Source organism: Anolis sagrei, chromosome X (genome assembly GCF_037176765.1).
Source record: "Anolis sagrei isolate rAnoSag1 chromosome X, rAnoSag1.mat, whole genome shotgun sequence".
Classification (NCBI taxonomy): Eukaryota; Metazoa; Chordata; class Lepidosauria; order Squamata; family Dactyloidae; genus Anolis; species Anolis sagrei.
This window is the reverse complement of record NC_090034.1, coordinates 8,227,300-8,253,716: the sequence shown is the minus strand read 5'-3', so window position 1 is coordinate 8,253,716 and position 26,417 is coordinate 8,227,300. Positions and strand designations below refer to the sequence as shown.

At 42.7% G+C, this 26,417-nt stretch overlaps 2 protein-coding genes across 3 annotated transcripts in view; one reads left to right on the top strand and one right to left on the bottom strand.

Annotated features, from left to right (window-relative positions):
• Positions 1–23,274, bottom strand: part of LOC132782162 (IQ domain-containing protein E) — a 55,531-nt gene extending 32,257 nt beyond the window's left edge. For both annotated transcript variants that reach the window (XM_067460543.1, XM_067460544.1), the window contains exons 1-11: positions 23,098–23,274; positions 16,141–16,188; positions 15,761–15,803; positions 15,518–15,658; positions 12,336–12,470; positions 10,897–10,967; positions 7,430–7,543; positions 7,178–7,228; positions 4,473–4,543; positions 2,653–2,725; positions 1,041–1,090 (exon numbers count right to left, since the gene is read on the bottom strand). In XM_067460543.1, coding sequence (XP_067316644.1) covers positions 1,041–1,090; positions 2,653–2,725; positions 4,473–4,543; positions 7,178–7,228; positions 7,430–7,543; positions 10,897–10,967; positions 12,336–12,470; positions 15,518–15,658; positions 15,761–15,803; positions 16,141–16,188; positions 23,098–23,151 — 851 coding nt within the window. In that variant the 5' untranslated portion in view covers positions 23,152–23,274. The remainder of the gene's footprint in view (positions 1–1,040; positions 1,091–2,652; positions 2,726–4,472; positions 4,544–7,177; positions 7,229–7,429; positions 7,544–10,896; positions 10,968–12,335; positions 12,471–15,517; positions 15,659–15,760; positions 15,804–16,140; positions 16,189–23,097) is intronic.
• Positions 23,275–23,415: 141 nt separating this feature from the next.
• Positions 23,416–26,417, top strand: part of LOC132782163 (BRCA1-associated ATM activator 1) — a 32,066-nt gene continuing 29,064 nt past the window's right edge. Inside the window, exons 1-2 of the mRNA XM_067473644.1 lie at positions 23,416–23,624; positions 26,243–26,397. Of these exons, the coding sequence (XP_067329745.1) occupies positions 23,498–23,624; positions 26,243–26,397 (282 nt within the window). The 5' untranslated portion in view covers positions 23,416–23,497. The remainder of the gene's footprint in view (positions 23,625–26,242; positions 26,398–26,417) is intronic.

Below are 26,417 nucleotides of genomic sequence, written 5' to 3'. Positions count from 1 at the left end.
AGAGAATTGGCCGTCTGCAAGGACGTTGCCCAGATGATTTGATATATATGGGTATATGTATGTATATATTTATGTGTGTGTGTGTGTGTGTGTGTGTATATATATGGATATTTGTATATGTATATATATACACACACATATATATACACACACAAACACACATTCCACTTGCTTTGCTGTCAATAGAACCTCTGAGGAGGCCATTAATAATAATAATAATAATAATAATAATAATAATAATAATACTTTATTTATACCCCACCACCATCTTCCATAAGGACTCGGAGTGGCTCACAACTATAGATTATATAAAGGTAAGTGGATTCTAAAGGGGGGAGCACAGAAATGTATTTTTTAAAAATTGAATTATGTGTCAGAATTTTGCTAAAGTACTTTAAATGTTATCAATTGGTTTACCACTTGACTTTGGCACAAAATATGCATTTCCCAGGAATGTGTCATTGGTCATAGTCCAAGGGAAACGAAGTGGCTGGAGTTAAGATCATTTAGCTGTAGTCTGAAGTACTTCAATTAGAGCTTATTTTCACTACCTTGAAAATACGATGCAGAAAGATCAATACGGCTTACGAGATCAGGAAGGGAGCGAACTATGGAATTTCACCATCATCGTCAAAGTAAATCCCATTGATTTGTGTAGAGCTTTTTCTACACAAGTGGATGTTAAGTCTTAATTCCTCTTCCGCTCAGTTGTTTACTAAGTTTTAAACTGGGCGCTACGCTCTTTAACAAGCCACCATTTTAGTAAGTATACCTTCCACAGCACATGGAACTGAATGGGTGAAATGTCTTGGGAGGTAAATATGCCAACTGCAGTGAAAATTTCAAATGGAAATAAAATAGGCATGACATGGAATGTTGCAAAAAGATATAAAACTAGGAAAGAATCCACAAACAATGTCTAATTAGTGAGTTTTTCAAAAGCCTTTAACATCCACCGACTTCACAACAATTAGTGAAGTACAGAAATTAGACCGCAGACACTTATAAACACACATAGAGCCCCGAAGTAATAAACGTACTTTCGTCGCACAGCCTTTGATTTTGCCAGCAGGATCTGGAGTCGATGGCTCTGTAAGAGATAGGCAATATTAGCAGGGAAGCAGGAAGGAACAAATACAAAAAGAAACTATGATATAAATATACAAACGTTTACTGAAGGAATGGAAAAGGAACACAAGAGAAGGAAAAAAGAGTGTTCCAGGAGTGTGGCCCTGACACTGCTTTGTGGACACAATATTCCAGGTGTGGTCTAACCAAAGCAGAATAGAGCATGGGGAGCATGACTTCCCTAGATCTAGACACTAGGCTCCTCTTGATGCAGGCCAAAATCCCATTGGCTTTTTTGCCGCCACATCACATTGTTGGCTCATGTTTAACTTGTTGTCCACGAGGACTCCAAGATCTTTTTCACATGTCCTGCTCTCGAGCCAGGCATCGTCCCCCATTCTATATCTTTGCATTTTGTTTTTCCTGGCAAAGTGGAGTATCTTGCATTTGTCACTGTTGAACTTCATTGTGTTAGTTTTGGCCCATCATTTCTCTAATCTGTCAAGATCATTTTGAATCCTGCTCCTGTCCTCTGGAGCCTTGGCTATCCCTCCCAATTTGGTGTCGTCTGCAAATCCTGCCTTCTAGCCCTTCATCTAAGTCATTAATAAAGATGTTGAACAGGACCGGGCCCAGGACGGAACCCTGTTGATGGCACTCCGCTCATCACTTCTTTCCAGGATGAAGAGGAAGCATTAGTGAGCACTCTCTGGGTTCGTCAATTTAACCAATTACAGATCCACCTCACCGTAGTTTTGCCTAGCCCACATTGGACTAGTTTGTTTGCCAGAAGGTCGTGGGGGACCTTGTTGAAGGCCTTACTGAAATCCAGGTATGCTACATCCACGGCATTCCCCGCATCTACTGGGAGGCTCCTTCTTTGGAGGCTTTTAAAGAGAGGCTGGGTGGCCATCTGTCGGGGGGGGGGGGGGGGCTTTGAATGTGATTTTCCTGCTTCTTGGCAGAATGGGGTTTGATTGGATAGCCCACAAGGTCTCCTCCAACTCAACAATTCTATGATTCTATATAAAACCATTAATATGTTGAAATCATTAAAACATTGCTCAGCAAGACTTCTTCATGGCTTGGTCTTGAAAACTTTCTTCTTCAAAAGCCTGCTTGAATAGAAAGGCATTTGGGACTCCAACTTGCAAAAACCCCAGCCGGCTTGGCCAACTGTCCAAAAAACTCGGAGAAGCAAAGACTAAGGAACTACAAATCTAGGGAAATCTAAATGGTAACTTCTTGTATGAATTGGCCCCAATTTAAGGTCTTTGCAAGAGCGCTTTTTCTTGGCCTCACAACTTTCACAGATGAGGGAAAGTGTCTGATGTTTAAATTAAATAAATTAAAATAAAGGAATGCAATACGTGGCACGGTCATCTAAGTGGAAAAAAGCAAGACCTAAATATCCCTGGCCGAATTTATTATTATTATTATTATTATTATTATTATTATTGTCACAGCAAACGAGATCTATATGCAGGAATTCGTATTATTATTATTATTATTATTATTATTATTATTATTATTATTTGTTCAAACGCGTATTGTCAGCAATCCCAGCTTTTAACAAAGACATACCTCCTCGTAGTAATTCTTCAGCGCAATTTTCATTTCTTCCACATTTGTGGTCTTCACATCTGTTTGGAGTTTGCTTTTTTCAGCAGAAACAAAACAAAACAAAAAAGGAAGATATTATTAGGCCAGACAAGGTCTTCTAATACTAAGGAACACTTTACCCCAGAACATCCCTTCCTCTCTGCCTTTGGGAGTCAGATTAAGATGCTGTTTTGTCGAAGGTTTTCATGGTCAGAATCACTGGGTTGCTATGAATTTTCTAGGTTGTATGGCCATGTTCCAGAAGTATTCTCTCCTGACGTTTCGCCCACATCTATGGCAGGCATCCTCAATGGTTGTGAGGTCTGTTGGAAACCAGGCAAGTGGGGTTTATTTATCTGTGGAATGATGTCCAGGGAGGGAGAAAGAACTCTTGTCTGCTTGAGGCAAGTGTGAATGTAGCAACTGGCAATCTTGATTAGCATTGAATGGCCTTGCAGCTTCAAAGCCTGGCTGCTTCCTGCCTGAGGAAATCCTTTGTTAGGGGGGGTGTTAGCTAGCTCTGATTCTTGTCTATAACTCCCCTTCTTTTTGAGTGTTGTTCTTTATTTATTTCCTGATTCTGATTTTTTTTAAAATACTGGTAGGCAGATTTTGTTTATTTTCATGGTTTCTTCCTTTCTGTTGAAATTGTCCACATACTTCTTGTGGATTTCAGTGGCTTCTCTCTGTCGTCTGACATGGTGGTTGTGAGAGTAGTCCAGCATTTCTGTGTTCTCACATAATATTCTGTGTTCAGGTTGGCTCATCAGGTGCTCTGCTATGGCTGACTTCTTTGGTGGAGAACACAGAAATGCTCACAGAACCCTCATGAGCAATTCAACATACTGGAGAAGCTTGGAGAAGATTGACACAGAGCCCAAACACAAATCAAGGAACATGAAAGGCACTGCAGATTAATTCAAATAGAGAAGTCAGCCATAGCAGAGCACCTGATGAACCAACCTGGACACAGCATATTATTGGAGAACACAGAAATGCTGGACCACTCTAACAACCACCATGTCAGATTACACAGAGAAGCCATGGAAATCCACAACCACGAGGAGAATTTCAACAGAAAGGAGGAGACTATGAAAACGAACAAAATCTGCCTACCAGTATAAAAAACTCTAAAATCAGGAGAGTAAAGAAAGAGCAACACTCAATACAATACAAAACTTTACTACGGTCACTGACCAGCACAAGCAACACTCAAAAACGGGGGAATTCCAGACAGGAAACCATCAGGGCCAGCTAACACCTCTCAGAAAAGGATCCCCCCATGCAGCAACCAGCCAGACTTTGAAGCTGCAAGGCCATTCAATACTAATGAAGGTGGCCAATTGCAACATTCACACTTGCCTCAAAGAGACAAGAGTTATTTCTCCCTCCCTGGACATAATTCCACAGATATATAAACCCTACTTGCCTAGTTTCCAACAGGCTTCACAACCTCTGAGGATGCCTGCCATAGAGGTGGGTGAAATGTCAGGAAAAAATGCTTCAGGAACATAGACACACAGCCCAGAAAGCTCACAGCAATCAAAGATGCTGTTATTTTGCCATCCTCCTGAGAATCTGCAATATTTGGTTTTATGGCTCACTCTCAAATTATACCACTTTAGATCACAAACTGGGAGAAAGGCAGGCTATAAAATGAATGAAGGAATTAATGAATAAATAATGGTTTGGCATTATCAACTCTGAATTTTTTATCTGCTTTGTGTCCTGTTTTTTCAACGAGCAACCTTAAGGATGAAAAAGGAAAGTAAAAATACTTTAATAAATAGAGCTCAACATACTGAATAGTTTTGTCTTTCTCCTTGCATTGCTGTTCCAGTTTGAGAATCTTTCGCTTCAATCCACTGATCACCTATCAAGAGGAAACAACACAGGATCTTTCATGAAACATAAGTTGTCTTTAACAGCATGTTTTAAAAATAAGGTTTTAAAAAAGATGGATGCTGCACTTCCTTTAATTTTAGGCTTTCAACCCCGGTGGCGCAGTGGGTTAAACCCTTGAAGAGCGACAGGTTGGAGATTTGAATCTGAGGAGACCACAGATGAGTTCCCTCTGTCAGCTCCCCATGCAGGGACATAAAAGAAGCCTCCCACAAGGTTGGTGAAACACCAAATCATCTGGGCGTCCCCTTGCAGACGGCCAATTCTCTCACACCAGGAGCAACTTGCAGTTGCTCCTGACACACACACACATCCAAACATTTTTATAATTCAAGTGTGGTTTAGCACAGCAGGTTAACTACTAGCTGCAATAAATCTTGCTAATAGAAAAGTTGGCATTTCAAAGCCCAGGTCGGGTGTGAGCGTCCGACCTTCAGCTCAGCTGACTGCCCACGTAGCAGATTGAAAACAGCTCTGAGTAGATAAATAGGTACTGCTTAAGAGGGGAGGTATTTTAATGGCACCATAAGTAATCACCAGAAAAATGCCAGCGATTCGAACGAAGGAGAAAGTCTGTGAACAGGGCTCTTTGGCATGGTGGATGGAGTGACAGCACCCCCCCCCCCATGGCCGGAATCAAGCACAACCTCCAAGATGCCGAAAATGGGAAAAGCCTATAAACCTTTACCTATATATTGTATTTGTCCTGTCAGTGTATAACAGCACTGAATGCTTGCAGTATATATGTTCTGTGATCTGCCCTGAATCCCCTTCAGGGTGAGATAGGTGGACTATAAACACTATTTTAAAGAATGAATGAATGTGTGAATGCATGAAGAAGACCATAAGAAAACAGGCCTGAAGAGCCAACAGGGAGTTTGTGAAAAGCATGATATGGGTCGGACCTGGCAGATGGAGTGAGGAGCCAGTAAGGTTCCTCGCTCCATCTGGGCAATAAGGCATGTAAGATAACAATGGGCAATAAGGCATGTAAGGTAAGGTATACAGGTGGCACCCCAAAGGTCATATGGCCTGGAAGGTGGATTTCTTGAAACTACGAGAATGGAACAACACGTTCATCCAAAGAGAGACCGAATTTAGGCTATAAAATGCAGGGGACCTCCAAAATTCAGCACGTTTCCTGAACCATGGCAACAGAATGTCTGATCCTCTCAGAGAAGGCTGATCATCTTCATTCGGAGAGGCCTGTGTGTGAGAGTATGTTTGAGTGCTTGAGATGAATGATGCATTGCCCAGTTTTTAAACTTTTAATCTTTGCAACCGGCCCTGCCCACTGTGATCAATTTTTTTTGTGTTCAATTATTGCGATCTTATATTCCCTTATGTGCTTATTTATATTGTTTCTTGTATTTTATTTTATTTTCTTTATATTTTATTGTTGTATTCCTATGTGTATAATTGTATTGCTGTATTGTTGGACTTATTTATTTATTTATTTATTTACTCTGCTTATATACCGCTGTTCTCAGCCCAGGGGCGACTCACAGCGGTTTACAACATAGGAACAACAAAATTCAAGACATGGTATAAAAACAATTCTGGCCCCAGAGTGGCCGTTGGTGTTGAGGGAGGGGCGCTGATGTCACAGGGGACAAGATGGCAACGTCCTCCCGGCTCCCCTTCTTTATTCTGGCCCCAGAGTGGCCGTTGGTGTTGGGGGAGGGGCCTCATCTAAGCCGCCTCGAGTCCCCTTGGGGAGATAGTGGCGGAGTCTAAATAAATAAATTATTAGTATTATTAAAGAGAGCTCTCTCTTAAAGTGATTCTGATGTGATTGTATTCAATAAATGTTACATGAAAAGTGGAAAACCAAATTTAGTCTCAGTTGGGGACCCCTCCCTCAGCATCACCTGCAGTTCCATCTTGTCTCCTGTGCTACGCTTATAATATAATATAATATTTACAATATTATAATGTAATGCAATATAATACTAGTAATAATAATAATAATCTGATATTATAATTATATATTTATATAGGATGTAATATTACTATTAATATTACAATATAATGGTATAGTACAATATAGTAATATTTAATACTGATACTGTACTATGGTAGTAATATATTGTATGTACATATATATCTTGTAAGCCGCTCTGAGTCCCCTTCAGGGTGAGAAGGGAAGCATATAAATGTCGTAAATAAATAAATAAATCTAAATTGCCTTATATTACTCAAACACTCTGCATCAAAAGAACAGGAACCATTATATCTAGGTTTATAACACTGCAAATAAAGAAATAAATAGTTGTATTTTATTTATTTATTTATTTACTTTGCTTATATACTGCTGTTCTCAGCCCAGGGGCGACTCACAGCGGTGTACAACATAGGAACAACAGAATTCAAGACATACTATAAAAACAATTATGGCCCCAGAGTGGCCGTTGGTGTTGGGGGAGGGGCGCCGATGTCACTGGGGACAAGATGGGAAATGTCCTCTTGGCTCCCTTTTAAGATTACAACTGCTGGCCTTTTAAAAATCTGTGCCCTTTTTTTGGGTTCACTTTGAGAGATAGTTGGTATCTTAATATACATACATATACTGAGACAGAAAGACAGCATGAAGCAAAGCAATTACCGAATTGGAATCAGTCCTCAGCTCTGGCCGTAGCCATGCAAAATCCGATCCCTTTAAAAACAAGACGGGACAAATCAATGTATCGGCATGCAAATAAATGAACACTCAAATAACAAGGCTTATCTTGATAACTAGTTCCCATCTGCAGTGCAAGACTTAGAAACACCCTGCTTTCGAGTTCTCCAAGAGAAGGGAAGAGCCGATGACTAGATCTAGATATTGCTGCTTAACTCTACTTAGTACATGGCTTACTCTGGAAGGATCCAGGAGCTGCTCAATCTGCTTGTCCTTTCGGCTGGTTTCCTCCTCCAGTCGCCGGAGCTTTGTTTTCATCCGATCTGCTTCATTTTTCTGGGTTTGTATAGTCTGCAATGAGGAATAAGGAGGGAGCAAGAGAAATGTTTCTTGTTCTCCACAAGCAACCCCTTGTATCTTTCAAACGGAGAGGTGTCAAACTTGTCACCCTCCAGAACTTTGTGACTCCAACTCCCAGAAGCCCTGGCCAGCTTGTCCAATGGCCAGGAATTCTGGGAGCTGAAGTGCAAAACACCTGGAGGGCCACAAGTTTGGCACCACTATGATAGTTGTTGTAGGTTTTTTCAGGCTATATGGCTATGGTCTAGAGGCATTCTCTCCTGACGATGAACTGAACCACCTCAACTGGGCTCTACAGGCCAATGGAGACTCTACCTCAGACATCAGAAGAGCTGCAAGACCAAAAACAAGCCACGAGAGTAAAGATGAAGATCCACTCAGAGGAAAAGTGTTCTTGTCATACATCAAGGGAACCACTGACCACATAGGGAAGCTGATGAGGAAACACAACATACAAACTATCTACAGACCCACCAAGAAAATCCAACAAATGCTACGTTCAGCAAAGGACAAGAGGGATCCTTTTGCTTCTGCAGGAGTCTACTGTGTACCATGCAACTGTGGACAAGTCTACATAGAGACCACCAAACGCAGCATTACCCAAACACGAATCAAGGAACATGAAAGACACTGCAGACTACTTCAACCAGAGAAACCAGCCATAGCAGAGCACCTGAGGAACCAACCTGGACACAGCATTTTATTTGAGAACACAGAAATGCTGGACCACTCTCACAACCACCATGTCAGACTACACAGAGAAACCATTGAAATACACAAGCATATGGACAATTTCAACAGAAAGGAGGAAACCATGAAAATGAACAGAATCTGGCTACCAGTATTAAAAAAAACTCTAAAATTGCAACAGCACAACAACAGAGAGGAAACAAACAAGGACATCTCATCACCTCTCAACAAAAGTTGGCTCCAGGAACTATCAGGCCATTATATGCTAATCAAGGTGGTCAGTTGAAACATTCACACCTAGCTCCAGCAGACAAGAGTCCTTTGTCTCACCCTGGTCATTCCACAGATATATAAACCCTTTTTCCTAGTTCCAACAGACCTCTCTACCTCTGAGGATGCTTGCCATGGATGCAGGCGAAAGGTCAGGAGAGAATGCCTCTAGACCATGGCCATATAGCCCGAAAAACCTACAACAACCCAGTGATTCGGCCACGAAAGCCTTCGACAATACATTTACCACTATGATATATTAAAAACCTGAAGTTTCTTATTTTGTTTCTTTATTTTTAAACTGAAGAGCATCATCAGCCCCTGGGAATCTATAATTAGAAATTGGAAAGTTAAGGAGGAAGAGTTAAACAAGGGAGGAAGAAATACATCATCTCTTGACTCTTCTTCATACCTCTTCATCATTCTGTAGAATCATTAGCCTTGTACCCATAGGAATAGGAACACTGGACAAACCACACAAAATGGCAAGGTACCAGGTGCAAGGCAAACAGGAAAGGGAAGGAGGACAAGCCTGGAACATGATGCCATAGAGCAGCATTTCTCAACCTGGGGGTTGGCACTTCTGGGGGGGGGGGGTCATGAGGAGGTCAGAGGGGTCGACAAAGACCGTCAGAAAATACAGTATTTTCTGTTGGTCATGGGGATTCTATGTGGTACACAGCATATTATTTGAGAACACAGAAATGCTGGACCACTCTCACAACCACCATGTCAGACTACACAGAGAAGCCATTGAAATCCACAAGCATGTGGACAATTTCAACAGAAAGGAGGAGACCATGAAAATGAACAAAATCTGGCTACCAGTATTAAAAAACTCTAAAATTACTACAGCAAAACAGCAGAGAGGAAACAACCAGGCACATCTTAACACCTCTCAACAGAACATTTTCCCAGGCTCAGCCAGGCCTTCAAATGCTAATGAAGGTGGTCAGCTGAAACATTCACACCTAGCTTCAGCAGAGAGCTCTTTGCCCCACCCCAGCCATTCCACAGATATATAAACCCATTGTCCTAATTCCAACAGACCTCTACCTCTGAGGATGCTTGCCATAGATGCAGGCGAAACGTCAGGAGAAATGCCTCTAGAACATGGCCCTATAGCCCGAAAAAACCTACAAGAACCTAGTGATTCCAGCCATGAAAGCCTTCGACAATACAAAAATCCCAACAACTACAACTCCCAAATGTCAAGGTCTATTCCCCCCAAACTCCACTAGTGTTCACATTTGGGCATATTGAGTATGTTACAGGATATGGATTTGTATATTAAGTTTTGACAAGGATCATCTCCTATGTGGGTGTGTGTTGAGGAAGAACACCTGGACACTGAAGCTATTAAGTGTGAGCCACTCCCTGATTAGTGTATATCAGGTGAAGTCTTTCTTGATGTATTCAGTGAGTGAGATGGTGTGTGTGTGAGAGAAGGTCTGATCAGATGATCAGAGACCGGATGGGACTACACTACAAGAATTGCTGTCTATTTACCAAGAAAGAAGCAGATAATGCATGTATTTAATGCATTGACTGTGTAAGTTATTTTTTCTGCATAGGACAATGTATATTTCCAAGGCTGGTGTTTTTCTTTGTAAAACTGCATATTTGACTACTCAAGAGTAAAATTTATTTTTCCTTCTACTCTGTGTGATTCAACTTAAGGGCTGGAGCTGGGAAGACTGCTGGGTAGCTTCTGTATAGACTAATAAACCGCAACAGAGTACTCATGCCAAGTTTGGTCCAGATCCATCATTGTTTTGAGTCCACAGTACTCTCTGGATGTAAGTGAACTACAACTACAAAACTCAAGGTCAATGCCCACCAAACCCTTCCAGTATTTTCTGCTAGTTGTGGAAGTTCTGTGAGCCTAGTTTGATTCAATTCTATCACTGGTGGAGTTCAGAACGCTCTTTGTTTGTAGGTGAACAATAAATCCCAGCAATTACATCTCCCAAATGACAAAATCCGTTTCTACCAGTTTGGGTGTATCAGGTATTTGTACCCAATTTGGTCCAGTGAATGAAAATACATCCTGCATATCAGGTATTTACATTACAATTCATAACAGTAGCAAAATTACAATCGTGAAATAGCAACGAAAATAATGTTATGGTTAGGAGTCACTACTACACGAGGAACTGTATTAAAGGGTCATGGAATCAGGGAGGTTGAGATCCACTGCCATAGAGTCAAGGAAATCACTTTTCGTTTCCTAAGCAAAGCTATTCCTGCATGTTATCAATCACTGGCTTTGCAAACAGGAATGCTGAGCTATGTTTTTTCCCCCCTTGATGACAACTGAGTCTTCAAAAAACCATTTTCTGAAAGGGTCACAGACATGCACAATATGTAAAGCCCATCTCTACCTTCTTTAATTCAATAATTTCATCATACATATCTTCCTTTTCTTTGTAGCCTGGAGTTCCAGGGATATAGCCTGAGGGGAAAAGAAAAGGAACTGTGAGCATTGTCTTCTCAGTCACAGTTGCCAGCCTCTTCCTGGATGAGACGGATTATAAAGCAGAAGATTTTTTTTCGTGGCAGGAGCGACTTGAGAAACTGCAAGTCGCTTCTGGTGTGAGAGAATTGGCCGTCTGCAAGGACGTCACCCAGGGGATACCCAGATGTTTTTGATGTTTACCATCCTTGTGGGAGGTTTCTCTCATGTCCTACATGGGGAGGTGGAGCTGATAGATGGAGCTCATCTGCGCTCTCACCGGATTTGAACCTCCGACCTGTTGGTCTTCAGTTCTGCCGGCACAAGGGTTTAGCCCGAGGGCTCCAAAGCAGCAGGTGATCCTGGACCCAAACTATATGGGGCTTCTTGGGCTCTGCTGCAAGAGGGACCCTGGGGCCTGAGTATTGCCATCCAGCTTTGCTGCCTGCTCCACTCTGGGCTTACCCACGAGGAGACCTGCAGCCACACCCTCATTCCAGCAGCTGACCCATCAGGGAGAGAACATGGCCCCCGCAACCTCGCCGTGCTGCAACTTTAATGGCCGCGCCACCCATTGCCCAGCTGCCAAAAACATGCGCCGTGTGCCTCCATAGCCATGCTGCCCATCATTTGGACATTGGAACACATGTGCGGGAGCTCGTTTTCGGGGTTCCTCTCCTGTTGCTTCAGATCACTTTTTTTATCAGCCCACTTTGGTTGGGATTCAATGTTTACTTTTAAGCTCTTTTTTGTATTTATATTTGAATTATTGTATGTTTACTTTTAAGTTTTTTATTGTATTTCTATTTGAATTACTTCTAAGCTTGTTATTGTATTTCTATTCGAATTATCTCATGTTTATTATTGTATGTTTAAATTGATATGCTAATTGTTTAAATTCCTATGTTATGTTTATTATATGTGTAATGCGGCATTGGATGCCATGGATAAGCCACCCTGAGTCCCCCACTGGGGTGAGAAGGGTGGGGTATAAATATAGTATAATAATGATGATAATGAGAATAATAATAATAATAATAATAATAATAATAATAATAATAAAGTAGCAACCTGCACTTAAGGCAGGCATGTAAACAAAGGGCTGAAACATGGTTGGCCTAAAGCTGCTTATCACAAGATTTCTGGTGTACAGTCCAGCTTTTAACTATTATGCTAAAGGAGAGGTATCCCAGAGGTTCTGGAGTCAGGATTATTACATTTAGGGATGTTTCTCCCTCTTTTTTTCTGTAGGTTGCTTCATGACAAAACAACAACTGCCAGAGGTTTCATGAAAACAATACTCTGATCCGCATCTCCCCTTTTTCGTTTCTCATTAGTGGGCATCCATTCCCCATTTGCTGAACTCACCACTGCTTGAGAAGCGAGTGTGGTTTGGCTTCTTCATGCCCAAGGCTTCCTTCAGATATTCTGGAGTGCTGCCAGGGTGAGCGGACAGCGCAGCACCCAGGGGAAGGTCTGGGTTTCTCTCGCCAGCCCTGCCACCTGTGAAAGGGAATATAAACTGATGATGAGGCACATCCACTGGGCCTGGAGCACTGCAGAGCCAGCGGGGAAAGGCAGTGGAGGCCAGTAAGTGAAATGTTGATGTGCTGGCACGACAGTGCCAGGAGATTTGAACCTCTTTTTCTTGCACTGCTAGTTTGTATGAATCTATTTAAGCCATGCCTTTTGCAATCAGGTAGCTTCCCCAAGTTGCAGTCATAGGGCCAGCAACCTGGCAATCATCGTTAAAGTCTTTAGACCCACCCTTTTCCCAGGGTTTTGGAGGCAAAGGAGGACTTTTGTTCAGTCTCACCTTTTGGAGCCTAACAGCAGGACGTGTGGGTTTCTCTATCCCACCTGCACAAAGGCTTCACTACTCGCAGCTCTGCTGGGGGAGTAAAGGAATAGTTCCACAGCTTTTGCTGGGGGGAATACAGCCAGCCTTTGCTGGGGCAACAGGATAGTTCCCACAGCCTTGGTGGAGTAATCTAAAGGACACTGTTCAACTTGGCAGATCTACAGAAATCTTGTCTGGTAAGGGACCACTCAGGCTAACCATAAAGTAGCTTGGAGCCGGGAGTAGGGACCTCACACCAGCAAGGTAAAGAAAGACTGCCCAAGGAGGGGTCAGAAGATTTCCCTAAGGAAGAAAGGAACAGTTTGCCACCAGTTGCCTGCCCCTTGTTGGAAGATTGAGAAAGCTACCAGTTTTCTAAGGTTATAAAGTGTTTAATTCGTTTGTTTGAAGATTTAAGCCCAAATAAAGAACTTTGTTAAATTTATTTTGAGCCTCAATAGAACTTTGTGTTGGGAAATCTAAGGGGCCCTTCAGCTGAGGCACCCTGGCATCCCGTTGGGCATACAGAAGGCACGTCCTGTAAACAGACATTATTTAAGGCCCAGCGTGTGACAGCACAGTTGAAGATTAATGCCTGGCATGGTAATAGCGCTGTTGAAGAAGAAAAAAGTCACTGCAATAGGGCAAACGATTCTCTCAACTCCAGCTTTCCATGTCAACTGATCAACATGCAGGGGAATACTTTGATTTCAAGCAGGGCCTTTTTTGGAAGCTCCAACAGCATACTACCATCACCAGGGCTGATGCAGTAGTAAGTATGGTCTTGCAACCAGGAACAGGCCAGAGGAATTGCTACTTCTTGTTGGGATTCAACCCCACACTGCGCAAGTCTCAAAGCCTTTTTGAATCTGACTTCTGTCTTCTTACACTTTAGTATGGAGAGTATGTGCTGTGTGCTTTGAGATCTCTCTCTGCTTGTGTGCCAGGAGAGAGATATGATTGAGTTTTTCCCTCTCCTGAAACCTTAGAAGAGACGGGTGTTAAAGTAGCTCAGACACAGTTCTTGATTAATCAAAAATGCAGTTATTTCTTATTATTGTAAATAAATCTTTTGTGATTTTTTAAGATTGGACTCTGCATGTTTGCCTCCTAAGCTCTGGATTCTTTGCAGCCACATCACATGGCACATCACGCTCTGCTAGCTATGAGCTGATGCTCAACTTTTTGTGTCCTGTTTGATTTTTGGATGCTCTGCTATATTTTAGGGTAGTTTTCCCTAACACTTCTCTCCCCTCCCCACCACTCTGAAGCAATTTTTTCTCTCCTGCTGATACGATATCCAAGAATGAATATATATATATATATATATATATATATATATACACACACACACACACACACACACACACACACATACATACATATACATATATATACACACACACATATACATATTGCTTCTGGCATTCAAGGCAGGATGCTTTTCAGTACATGGTGCTGGGGAGTAAAACTGGGAAAGTGCTACTGAGTTCATGTTACCCTGTTGATTGGTCTCCCAGACATATAATAATAATAATAATAATAATAATAATAATAATAATAATAATAATTTTGATTATTACCCACCTCTCCTCACAGCTCAAGCAGTGTACAACTCAGCCAAAATACATAAACCACTCTACACAGTACAAAGATTAAAATGATTATGGCTCAAAGCTTGCTACTCTGGCCAGAGTGAAGACAGAGGGGAGCAGAAGACATTTCCATCTTGTCTTTACTAATAATATAATATAGTATATTGTATATGCATATAATATTCATAATAATATAATGTAATACAATATAACACTAGTAATAATATAATATTATATATATTTATATTACATGTAATATTACTAATATTACAATATAATGGTATAGTGCAATATACTGATATTGTGCTATGCTAATAATATAATATACTAGCTATCCCCTGCCACGCGTTGCTGTGGCCCACATGGGGGTTCTGTGTGGAAGGTTTGGCCCAATTCTATCATTGCTGGGGTTCAGAATGCTCTGTGATTGTAGGGGAACTATAAATCCCAGCAACTACAACTCCCAAATGTCAAGATTCTGTTTTCCCCAAACTCCACCAGTGTTCACATTTGGGCATATTGAATATTTGTGTAGAGTTTGGTCCAGATCCATCATTGTTTGAGTCCACAGTGCTCTCTGGATGTAGGTGAACTACAACTCCAAAACCAAAGGACACTGCCCACCAAACCCTTCCAGTATTTTCTGATGGTCATGGGCATTCTGTGTGCCAAGTTTGGTTCAATTCCATTGTTGGTGGAGTTCAGAATGCTCTTTGATTGTAGGTGAACTATAAATCCCAGCAAATACAACTCCCAAATGATAAAATCAATTTTTTTTTTTAGTGAAAGACATACATTGGGTTGTTAGGTGTCTTGTGTCCAAATTTGGTGCCAATTGCCCCAGTGGTTTTTGGGTTCTGTGAATAGCACAAACGAACATTACATTTTTATTTCTATAGATTGTATGAAAATACAGTATATCTTGTAAGCTGCTCTGAGTCCCCTTCGGGGTGAGAAGGGCGGCATATAAATGCCATAAATAAATAAATAAATAAGCGTCTCATATTATCAGCCTATTGAGTGGAGGTACTTGGCACCTGTTCCCACATTTGTCAAGACAATATCAAGACAAGAGGAAACGTAGGGAAAGAGGAGCTGATTTCACATGCGGGTACCTTGCTTGAGTGTTCCACGCCACAGCTGCCCGGATGATTTGGCCGAAGGGATTTCACTTTTCTTTCTCTCGGTGCCTTTAAAGGATCTCGAAAATTCAGCCCTTGCAGAGTGGAAACATGTTGTAGAGGTATACGGAGATTCTAAGGCAAGGGAAATAGAACAGGCAAAGAATCTCACTTCTCATTGAAGTTCGGTAGTTTCAGGATATGAATGCCATGTTAAAAGATTTAGATCATACTAACTTGGTGATCTGGGTGACATGCGAGCTGGTTTCTTCTTCAATTTCTGAAAAAAAGAAGACTGTTTTGCATTTTTATTTTTCACACACACTACTTTTCTAAGCAGACAGCAAAAATTCCATTGTTGTTATGGTTTTGTTTTTTTTGTCGTGTCAGGAGCGACATGAGAAACTGCAAGTCACTTCTGGTATGAGAGAATTGGCCGTCTGCAAGGACGTTGCCCAGGGAACGCCCAGATGATTTGATGTTTTTATCATCCTTGTGGAAGGCTTCTCTCATGTTATGGTTATGTAGTAAGTAACGCTGAGAATTGACCAAACACACTGGAAATCTGTAAAAACATCAGATAACTCAAAACCACCATAATTCCTGGTCCAACTCACCAGTTCCGTGTCTGACTCATAAGTACGTGCAGAAAGACTCTCCTCTTCCTGGGGAAGAAATATATAAATATTATCGTAATTACTTCCCACTAGTCTTTCCTCCAAAATTGCGACTGAAGTTATTTTACAATTTAAAGAAAGTACAATACAAAAGGCGGGCATGAAAACGGAATCCAACTAGTCACAATAGGAAAACAATTTCAAATATAAACTTTAAAAAGACAAAAAAGCCAAGGCTATAACAACATTTCCATGGATTCTTTGCACATAAGACTGCCCTAGATCAGCACCAGATCTCTGGTACATCAGTATTTTCACTGTGAATGGCAAAAGCTCTTCCAATGAACCTCTTATGAGAGATTTGTTAATTTTGGTGAGGGTAACTGTGGCCCTTCAGATGCTTTAAAACTACAACTCTCACTACTGGCTAGATAGTACTTAGTACAGGCAATCAGGAGCCCCCGGTGGCACAGTGGGTTAAACCGCTGAGCTGCTGAACTTATTTATTTATTTAGCAATTTTGTATACCGGTGTTCTCCCCTCTATCGGGGGACTCGAGCCGGTTTCCAACAATAAAATCACAAAACAATCATTAAAAACATAATATAACATAATTCAATTAAAACGTTATAACAGCAAAATGCAATCACATAATAACAATGGTCAGTCATCATAGTGAATTCGTTGTCCATCATTCATCGTCATCTATCCGATCACAGAAATATTGATTCACTCATCGAAAGCCAAACCCCATAGCCAGGTTTTCACCCATTTTCTGAACGACAGAATGGAGGGGGCAGTTCTGATCTCCAGTGGGAGAGAGTTCCAGAGTCGAGGGGCCACCACCGAGAAGGCCCTGTCCCTCGTCCCCACCAGGCGCGCCTGAGAGGCCGGTGGGACCGAGAGCAGGGCCCTTCCAGACGATCTTAACAACCTAGATGGTTCATAGGGGAGAATACGTTCGGACAGGTAAACTGGGCCGGAGTCGTTTAGGGCTTTATAGGTTAACTTGCTGATCAAAAGGTTGCAGGTTCGAATCTAGGAGCGGTGTGAGCTCCCGCTCTTAGCCCCAGCTTCTGCCAACCTAGCAGTTCGAAAATATGCAAATGTGAGTAGATCAATAGGTACCACTTCAGTGGGAAAGTAAAAGTGCTCCATGCAGTCAAGCCGGCCACATGACCTTTGAGGTGCCTATGGACAACGCCGGCTCTTCGGCCTAGAAATGGAGATGAGCACCAACTCCCAGAGTTGGACATGACTGGACTTCGTGTCAGGGGAAACCTTTACCTTTACAGCCAATCATGGTTATCGTTCCCTCCTTTCAGAATTATGCATTACATAACATACTATTGAGATAACAGTTCTTTCCTTGTGTCATCCAGAAAGAATTTGATTTTAATTTCCTTGAAAAATAGTATAATGTTAGTTATTTCTTTTAACTGCAAATAAGTCACTCTTAAAGGAACAGCCCCAGTGGTTCATTTCCGCTGTCCTTTTCACCCTGGTCCAGACTTGTGAGATCTAGATCTGCATCTCAGTGAAAAGCACAGAAAGCAGGGTGAAGATACTTTTAAAAGCTGGATTGCAGGAAAGAAAGTGCACCAAGTGATAAGAGATCAGCCCCGTCTGATGATGCCTCGCTTGCAGCCGGGCATGTCTCACGTCCAGCCCACAAAGAATTTTTAATTTCCTGAAGTCACATTCTTCAGAGCATATTGGTAGATTGTTCCTTTTTTATTTGTCGGGCATCTGATCTGAGTCTATATCTCCCTATCCAATTTGTTTTGCTGTGCTAGTGATCAGACTGTGAAACAAGCAAACTACAAAGTTTTAAGAAAAATGAGCAAATATTTGCAGCAAACACACAGCCTCCTAACAGCTTACATTTACTCCCTTCCATGGGGAAGAGGTAATATAAGAGATACAGATTTCAATGAACAGTGATGGAAAAGAAAGAGGGACGATTCTAGTCCTGGCTTCATTTGTAGTCTGAAATCTGCTATATTTCAAGATTATTTCTCACACCACAAAATGACAGTATTTTTGTTGTTTGTTTGTTCAGTTGTTTCTGACTCTTTGTGACCTCCTGGACCAGAGCTCCCTGTAGACCGTGGCCACCCCCAGCTCCTTCAAGGTCAAGCGAGTCACTTCAAGGATTTACTCCCTTCAAGGATACCATCCACCCACCTTGACCTTGATCAGCCCCTCTTCCTTTTTCCTTCCATTTTCCCCAGCATCCTTCTCTTTTCCAAGCTTTCCTGTCTTCTCATTATGTGGCCAAAGTACTTCGTCTTTGCCTCTAATATCCTTCCCTCCAGTGAGCAGCTGGTCTTTATTTCCTGGAGGATGGACTGGTTGGATCTTCTCGTGGTCCAAGGCACTCTCAAAATTTTCCTCCAACACCACAGTTCAAAGGGGTCTATCTTCCTTCGCTCAAACTTCCTTATGGTCCAGCTCTCACGTCCATAGGTTACTATGGGGAATACCATTGCTTTAACTCTGTTGATCTTTGTTGCCAGTGTAATGTCTCTACTCCTCACTATTTTATCCAGATTGGTCATTGCTCTCCTCCCAATAAGGAAACGTCTTCTGATTTCCTGACTGCACTCTGCGTCTGCAGTAATTTTTGTGTCTAGAAATACAAAGTCTGTCACTGCCTCCACATTTTCTCCCTCTATTTGCCAGTTATCCACCAGTCTGGTTGTCAGAATCTTGGTTGTTTTTGGATGTTTATCTGCAACCCAGCTTTAGCTCTTTCTTCTTTCACCTTGGTTAGAAGGCTCCTCAGCTCCTCCTTGCTTTCAGCCATCAAAGTGGTATCATCTGCAAATCGAAGGTTGTTAATGTTTCTTCCAGCATTTTAAACTCCAGACTTGGATTCATCAAGCCCTGCACATTGCATGATGTGTTCTTCATACAGGTTGAATAGGTTATTTATTTATTTATCGTGTCAGTATCAACCTGACAATTGTATTACATTTTTAACAAATTTTTTAACAAACAGACAAAACAGGGTTTGCAAGCTTGGTAGTTGATTAAATGTCCTTTGACCAGTAGCTGGCCATTTGGAGTGCCACTGATGTTGCCACAAGGAGGTCCTCCATTGTGTATGTGGTGGGGCTCAGATTGCATTGCAGCAGGTGATCTGTGGTTTGCTCTTCTCCACACTCACATGTCGTGGATTCCACTTTGTAGCGCCATTTCTTGAAGTTGGCTCTGCATCTTGCGGTGCCAGAGCACAGTCTGTTCAGCGCCTTCCAAGTCGCCCAGTCTTCTGTGTGCCCAGGGGGGAGTCTCTCATTTGGTATCAGCCATTGATTGAGGTTCTGGGTTTGAGCCTGCCACTTTTGGACTCTTGCTTGCTAAGGTGTTCCAGCGAGTGTCTCTGTAGATCTTAGAAAACTATTTCTTGATTTAAGTCGTTGACGTGCTGGCTGATACTCAAACAAGGGATGAGCTGGAGATGTCACTGCCTTGGTCCTTTCACTATTTGCTGCTAATTCCCAGCGGATGTTAGGTGGTGCAATACCAGCTAAACAGTGTAATTTCTCCAGTGGTGTGGGGCGCAGACACCCTGTGATAATGCGGCATGTCTCATTAAGAGCCACATCCACTGTTTTAGTGTGGTGAGATGTGTTCCACACTGGGTATGCATACTCAGCAGCAGAGTAGCACAGCACAAGGGCAGATGTCTTCACTGTGTCTGGTTGTGATCCCCAGGTTGTGCCAATCAGCTTTCGTATGATATTGTTTCTAGCACCCACTTTTTGCTTGATGTTCAGGCAGTGCTCCTTGTAGGTCAGAGAACGGTCCAGAGTGACTCTCAGGTATTTGGATGTGCTGCAATGCTCCAGTGGGATTCCTTCCCAGGTAATCCTCAGAGCTCGGGATACTTGTCTGTTCTTGAGATGAAAAGCACATGAAGGTTGAATAGGTAGGGTGAGAGTAGACAGCCCTGCTGACAGTATACGAGCAATATTTCTAACCATGGGAAAGGTCAAGCTGGCCAAGACAAAGAGAACTATGGAAAATATAGATCTGAAACAAGGGAGAAAAGAGGGAAGTGGTGGCATTGTGTGATTCTAATGTTTCCCGTGATCAATGAGCCAGATGGTCATCAAAGTTCAGCTTGGATTGAGATGAAGGGAATCAGAGCTCAACAACTTCCAAAAGATCACAATTTTAGCACAAACACTGGCATGCTCAAAACTACCCAGCATACAGAAAAGGTCAATAGATAGCTTTGAACAAAACTGTGACTGGGAAAGACCTCAGAGATGGGGAAGGGAAGCTGGTAACAACATACAATCTTCACTTTCATGTCCTCCTTGAACTGGTTGCCACTAGAAATAGAACCAAGGATTCTGAGCTGCAATGGTTCCATTTAGCTATTGTGAGGGAAGCCCACCAATAGAGTTTAAGGAGGTCACCAGAGTCCAAAGAACTATTGCTACGACTTAGGATGGTTAATTCTATAAATTAGTACTGTGTCACGTGAAGAAGTCACTTTTTAAACCTATCTTGGATCTATTGCCCAATGATGAGAGGGCACATTTCTCATGATCTATTACACTATGTTACATGATTTTTGTTCCTGGGTATTAAATGTCATTTCCTAATTGGTTCCATCATAAAAAAACATGGGAAAAGTTTATTAAATTGCAAAAAACTTTGTTTTTGAGGGACATCCTGCAGCACATTTTGCTATTTTGGGAGTGATTGGCCCACAATTTTGGGAATTGTAGTTCACGCACCTCCTTATCAATTTTCTAATGGGGGCATTCATAAATAGAAAAAGGAAAGACTAGGAAATAGCGTTACCAATGACCAAAGTAATATAACCCCAAATCCAAAAACAAACAATGCCTTGGGTTTTTGTAGGTTTTTCCGGGCTATATGGCCATGTTCTGGAGGCAATTTTTCTCCTGACGTTTCACCTGCATCTATGGCAACCATCCTCAGAGGTAGTGAGGTCTGTGGGATGTAGGAAAAATGGGTTTATATATCTGTGGAATGACCAGGGTGAGACAAAAGACCCCTGTCTGCCGGGGCTAGCTGTGAATGTTTCAGCTGATCACCTTGATTTGCATTCAATGGCCTGGAAGCGCCTGGGGGGAATCTCTTGTTGAGAGTGATTTTATGTGCCTGTTTGTTTCACTATTTGGAGCCATGGAGAAGAAGAATTCAACAGGTTCCTGGAACATCTTAACAGCACCCACCCAAACATCAAATTCACCATGGAAATAGAAAATGAAGGAAGACTGCCTTTTGTAGATGTCCTAGTCATCCGCAAACTAAATCAACAATTGGGTCACACTGTTTACAGAAAATCTACACACACGGATAGATATCTACATAAAAACTCCAACCATCACCCAAGTCAAAAAAGAAGCACCATTAAAGCCTTGGCAGACCGTGCCAAAAGAATCTGCGAACCCCACCTCCTCCAAGAGGAACTGAACCACCTCAACTGGGCTCTCCAGGCCAATGGAGACTCCACCTCAGACATCAGAAGAGCTGCAAGACAACCGAGAGGAAGCCACGAGAGTCAAGACCAAGATCCACCCAGAGGAAAAGTGTCCTTGCCAGACATCAAGGGAACCACTGACCGTATAGGGAAGCTGATGAGGAAACACAACATACAAACTATCTACAGACCCACTAAGAAAATCCAACAAATGCTCCATTCAGCAAAGGACAAGAGAGATCCTCTCGCTTCTGCAGGAGTCTACCGTGTACCATGCAGCTGTGGACAAGTCTCCATAGGGACCACCAAATGCAGTGTTACCCAAACACGCATCAAGGAACATGAAAGGCACTGCAGACTACTTCAACCAGAGAAGTCAGCCATAGCAGAGCACCTGATGAACCAGCCTAGACACAGCATATTATTTGAGAACACAGAAATGCTGGACCACACCAACAACCACCATGTCAGACTACACAGAGAAGCCATTGAAATCCACAAGAAGCATGTGGACAATTTCAACAGAAAGGAGGAAACCATGAAAATGAACAAAATCTGGCTACCAGTATTAAAGAACTCAAAAATTACAACAGCAAAACAACATTCTGGGCACCACAATTCAAGAGAGATATTGACAAGCTGGAATGTGTCCAGAGGAAGAGGGTGACTAAAATGATCAAGGGTCTGGAGAACAAGCCCTATGAGGAGCGGCTTGGGGAGCTGGGCATGTTTAGCCTGAAGAGGAGAAGGCTGAGAGGGGATATGATAGCCATGTATAAATATGTGAGAGGAAGCCACAGGGAGGAGGGAGCAAGCTTGTTTTCTGCTTCCTTGGAGACTAGGACACGAAACAATGGCTTCAAACTACAAGAGAGGAGACTCCATCTGAACATTAGGAAGAACTTCCTGACTGTGAAAGCTGTTCAGTAGTGGAACTCTCTGCTCCGGAGTGTGGTGGAGGCTCCTTCTTTGGAAGCTTTTAAACAGAGGGTGGATGGCCATCTGTCAGGGGTGATTTGAATGCAATATTCCTGCTTCTTGGCAGAATGGGGTTGGAATGGATGGCCCAGGAGGTCTCTTCCAACTGTTTGATTTGATTCTATGATTCTAACAGAGGGGAAACAAACAGGCACATAAAATCACTCTCAACAAGAGATTCCCCCCAGGCACTTCCAGGCCATTGAATGCAAATCAAGGTGATCAGCTGAAACATTCACACCTAGCTCCAGCTGACAAGAGTCCTTTGTCCCACCCTGGTCATTCCACAGATATATAAACCCATTTTTCCTACTTCCAACAGACCTCACTACCTCTGAGGATGCTTGCCGGCATAGATGCAGGCGAAACGTCAGGAGAAAATGCCTCCAGAACATGGTCATACAGCCCGGAAAAACCTACAACAATCCAGTGATCCCCGCCATGGAAGCCGTCGACAATACATTAAACACTGCCTTTTCCAGAGAACCCAGGCATGTCTCCAAAGGCCGCACCTGTTCCCCCTGGGGCCCGGGCTCCGAGGCGGCCTGGCTGTGGCCTTCAGACATGGCCTCCCTCCTCGCCGCAGAGCCGCTCTCTCCCTCTGGAACACACACTTCCGGCTTTGAGGCGCTCCATGGCAACCGGCCATGGCAACCAGCCAGTCGAGGACCCGGATGGACTCCCAAGAGGCTGAGATAGGAAGGAAGCGGCAACGTCACTTCCGGAGCGCGCTTTGGTCAGACCGCGCGCCGAGCCACCGCGCATGCTCAGACCCCTTAAAGTGGCAGGAGCCCTATCCCTCTTTGGGACCACAACTTCCGGTCCTTCCGTTCACGCCGACTGCGCATGCTCGCTATCACTTGAGCCGCCATGGGAGTTTGACAAGGCCTCTCCAAAGGACATCTCCCCGCCATGGAGGCCCAGTGTTCCCAGCTGCTGCCGGCCGTCTGCACGGTCCTGGCCGACCCTGGCTGCCCTCTTTCGGACGACACCTCCTTGGAGAAGCTGCTGGACTGGTTCCAGGCCCTGGCCCGCACAGGTGAGCCGGCCTCTCAGCAGACCCCCAGGAAAAGGCCTAGCGTGGATGGGTTGACTAGCTTTGGGAAAAGGCATTCAAAAAAATAGTACCAAATGCATAAAGTTGTGGGTGAACTACAACTCACAACATGCCAGGTTAACCCCAAAAACTCCACCAGTCCTTAATAATGTTGTGTTGTTGTTCATTCGTTCAGTCGTCTCCGACTCTTCGTGACCTCATGGACCAGCCCACGCCAGAGCTCCCTGTCGGCCGTTACCACCCCCAGCTCCCTCAAGGTCAGTCCAGTCACTTCAAGGATGCCATCCATCCATCTTGCCCTTGGTCGGCCCCTCTTCCTTTTGCCTTCCATTTTCCCCAGCATAATTGTCTTCTCTAGGCTTTCCTGTCTCCTCATGATGTGGCCTTAATAATAATTAATAATAATAATAATAATACTCCCCAAGGGGATTCAGGGCGGCTTGCATGAAGCCAAGCCCAACAACACTGAGCTGCACTATATTGGCCTGCATCAATAGGAGCCTAGTGTCTAGATCTAGGAAAGTAATGCTCCTCCTCTATTCTGCCTTGGTTAGACCACACCTGGAATATTGTGTCCAATTCTGGGCACCACAATTGAAGAGAGATATTGACAAGCTGGAATGTGTCCAGAGGAGGGCGACTAAAATGATCAAGGGTCTGGAGAACAAGCCCTATGAGGAGCGGCTTAAGGAGCTGGGCATGTTTACCCTGAAGAAGAGAAGGCTGGGAGGAGATATGACAGCCATGTATACATATGTGAGAGGAAGCCACAGGGAGGAGGGAACAAGCTTGTTTTCTGCTTCCCTGGAGATTAGGATGCAATGGAACAATGGCTTCAAACTACAAGAGAGGAGATTCTATCTGAACGTGAGGAAGAACTTCCTGACTGTGAGAGCCGTTCAGCAGTGGAACTCTCTGCACTGGAGTGTGGTGGAGGCTCCTTCTTTGGAAGCTTTTAAACATTGGCTGGATGGCCATCTGTTAGGGGTGATTTGAATGCAATATTCCTGCTTCTTGGCAGAATGGGGTTGGACTGGATGGCCCAGGAGGTCTCTTCCAACTCTTTGATTCTATGAACACATCACATGGGTATGTTTGACTCAGACATATTTAAAGATAAGAATAAGGAAAGACTATTTACCTTCTTTGCTACAGCTGCAAGAATGGTATTTGCAAAACTGTGGAAACAGGACAAGATACCTTCTAAAATGGATTGGATTGAGAAAATTATTGATATTAAGGATATGGATGAATTAACATATTGGTTAAGGCAAAATAACGGAAGAGGTATGAAACCAACAGACTGGAAAGGCTTACAAGAATATATAGAAAGGAATTACTGGTTAAGTTAACTTAAATAAGAGAGTTAGAAGTAATTTATATAGTTCTTTTTCTCAGTATATAACCAAACTATGATGGAAGATAGGGAAAAGAGGAAAAGGAAAGGAGGAAATATGGGTTATGGTTAATTTATTTATTTATTTTGGGGTTCTTATACCCCGCCCTTCTCACCCCGGAGGGGACTCAGGGCGGCTTACAGAAGCAAAGGCACAATTTGATGCCTGCATCACAGAACAATCATACACAAAATTACATCAATTCAAGTTAACAAGTTAAGTAAGAAGAACGGAAGTCACACTAGGGTGTGGGTGTGTTTTGTGTTTGTGACATCGGTGTTAGTCGGGTGGTGGGTTACTTTTCTTTTTCATTCGTGTGGTAGTATTTTGGTGGAAATATTTTATGATTGTTTTATTGTAAACCTTTGGTGAAAAATTAATAAAATATATAATAAAAAACACATCAGTAAACAACAAATACAATTAATATAATAATAATAATAATAATAATAATAATTTATTTATACCTCACCACCATCTCCCCAATGGGGACTCAGAGCGGCTTACATGAGGCCAAGCCCAAATAACAATTGCAATAAAGAAAAACCAAAACACAAACAATAAACAATGTATTGTCGAAGGCTTTTCTGGCCAGAATCACTGGGTTGTTGTAGGTTTTTTTTGGGCTATATGGCCATGGTCTAGAGGCATTCTCTCCTGACGTTTCGCCTGCATCTATGGCAAGCATCCTCAGATGCAGTGAGGTCTGTTGGAAGTAGGAAAAAAGGGTTTATATATCTGTGGAAAGACCAGGGTGGGACAAAGGACACTTGTCTGCTGGAGCTAGGTGTGAATGTTTCAACTGACCACCTTGATTAGCATATAATGGGCATGTGGCCACTGGCATGACTGCATGGAGTGCCGTTGCCTTCCTGCCAGTAATCTCAAATTTGCACATTTTTGAACTACTAGGTTGACAGAAGCTGGGGCTAACAACAGGAGCTCACCCCACTCCCTGGATTCTAAAAGAGTAAAATAATCTAAATTTAATAATAACAATAATAGAGTAAAATAATAAATTTTATAATAAAAATAGAGTAAAATAATACATATAATAATAATAAATAGTGAAAAATAATAATGTAATAATAATAATAAATAGAGAAAAATAATAAGTCCAGCAGCTCAGCGCTTCAGCCTATAAAACTTATAACAGGGATTGGCTCTCTTCTTGATGCCTTTGTCCTTTGCTCCCTCTCTCAGGCTCCAGCCTCCTGCTCTTAGAGGAGAATCCATGCTTGACTGAGATGATCCTTGCGGTGCTTCGGCAAGAGGAGCCCAGCCCCAACATCCTTTCCTTCGTCCTGCGACTGACGGGGATCCTTGCTGCCTCTGAAACCAGCTTCCAGCACCTGCAGGTCAGTTGGGCTTTGAGATG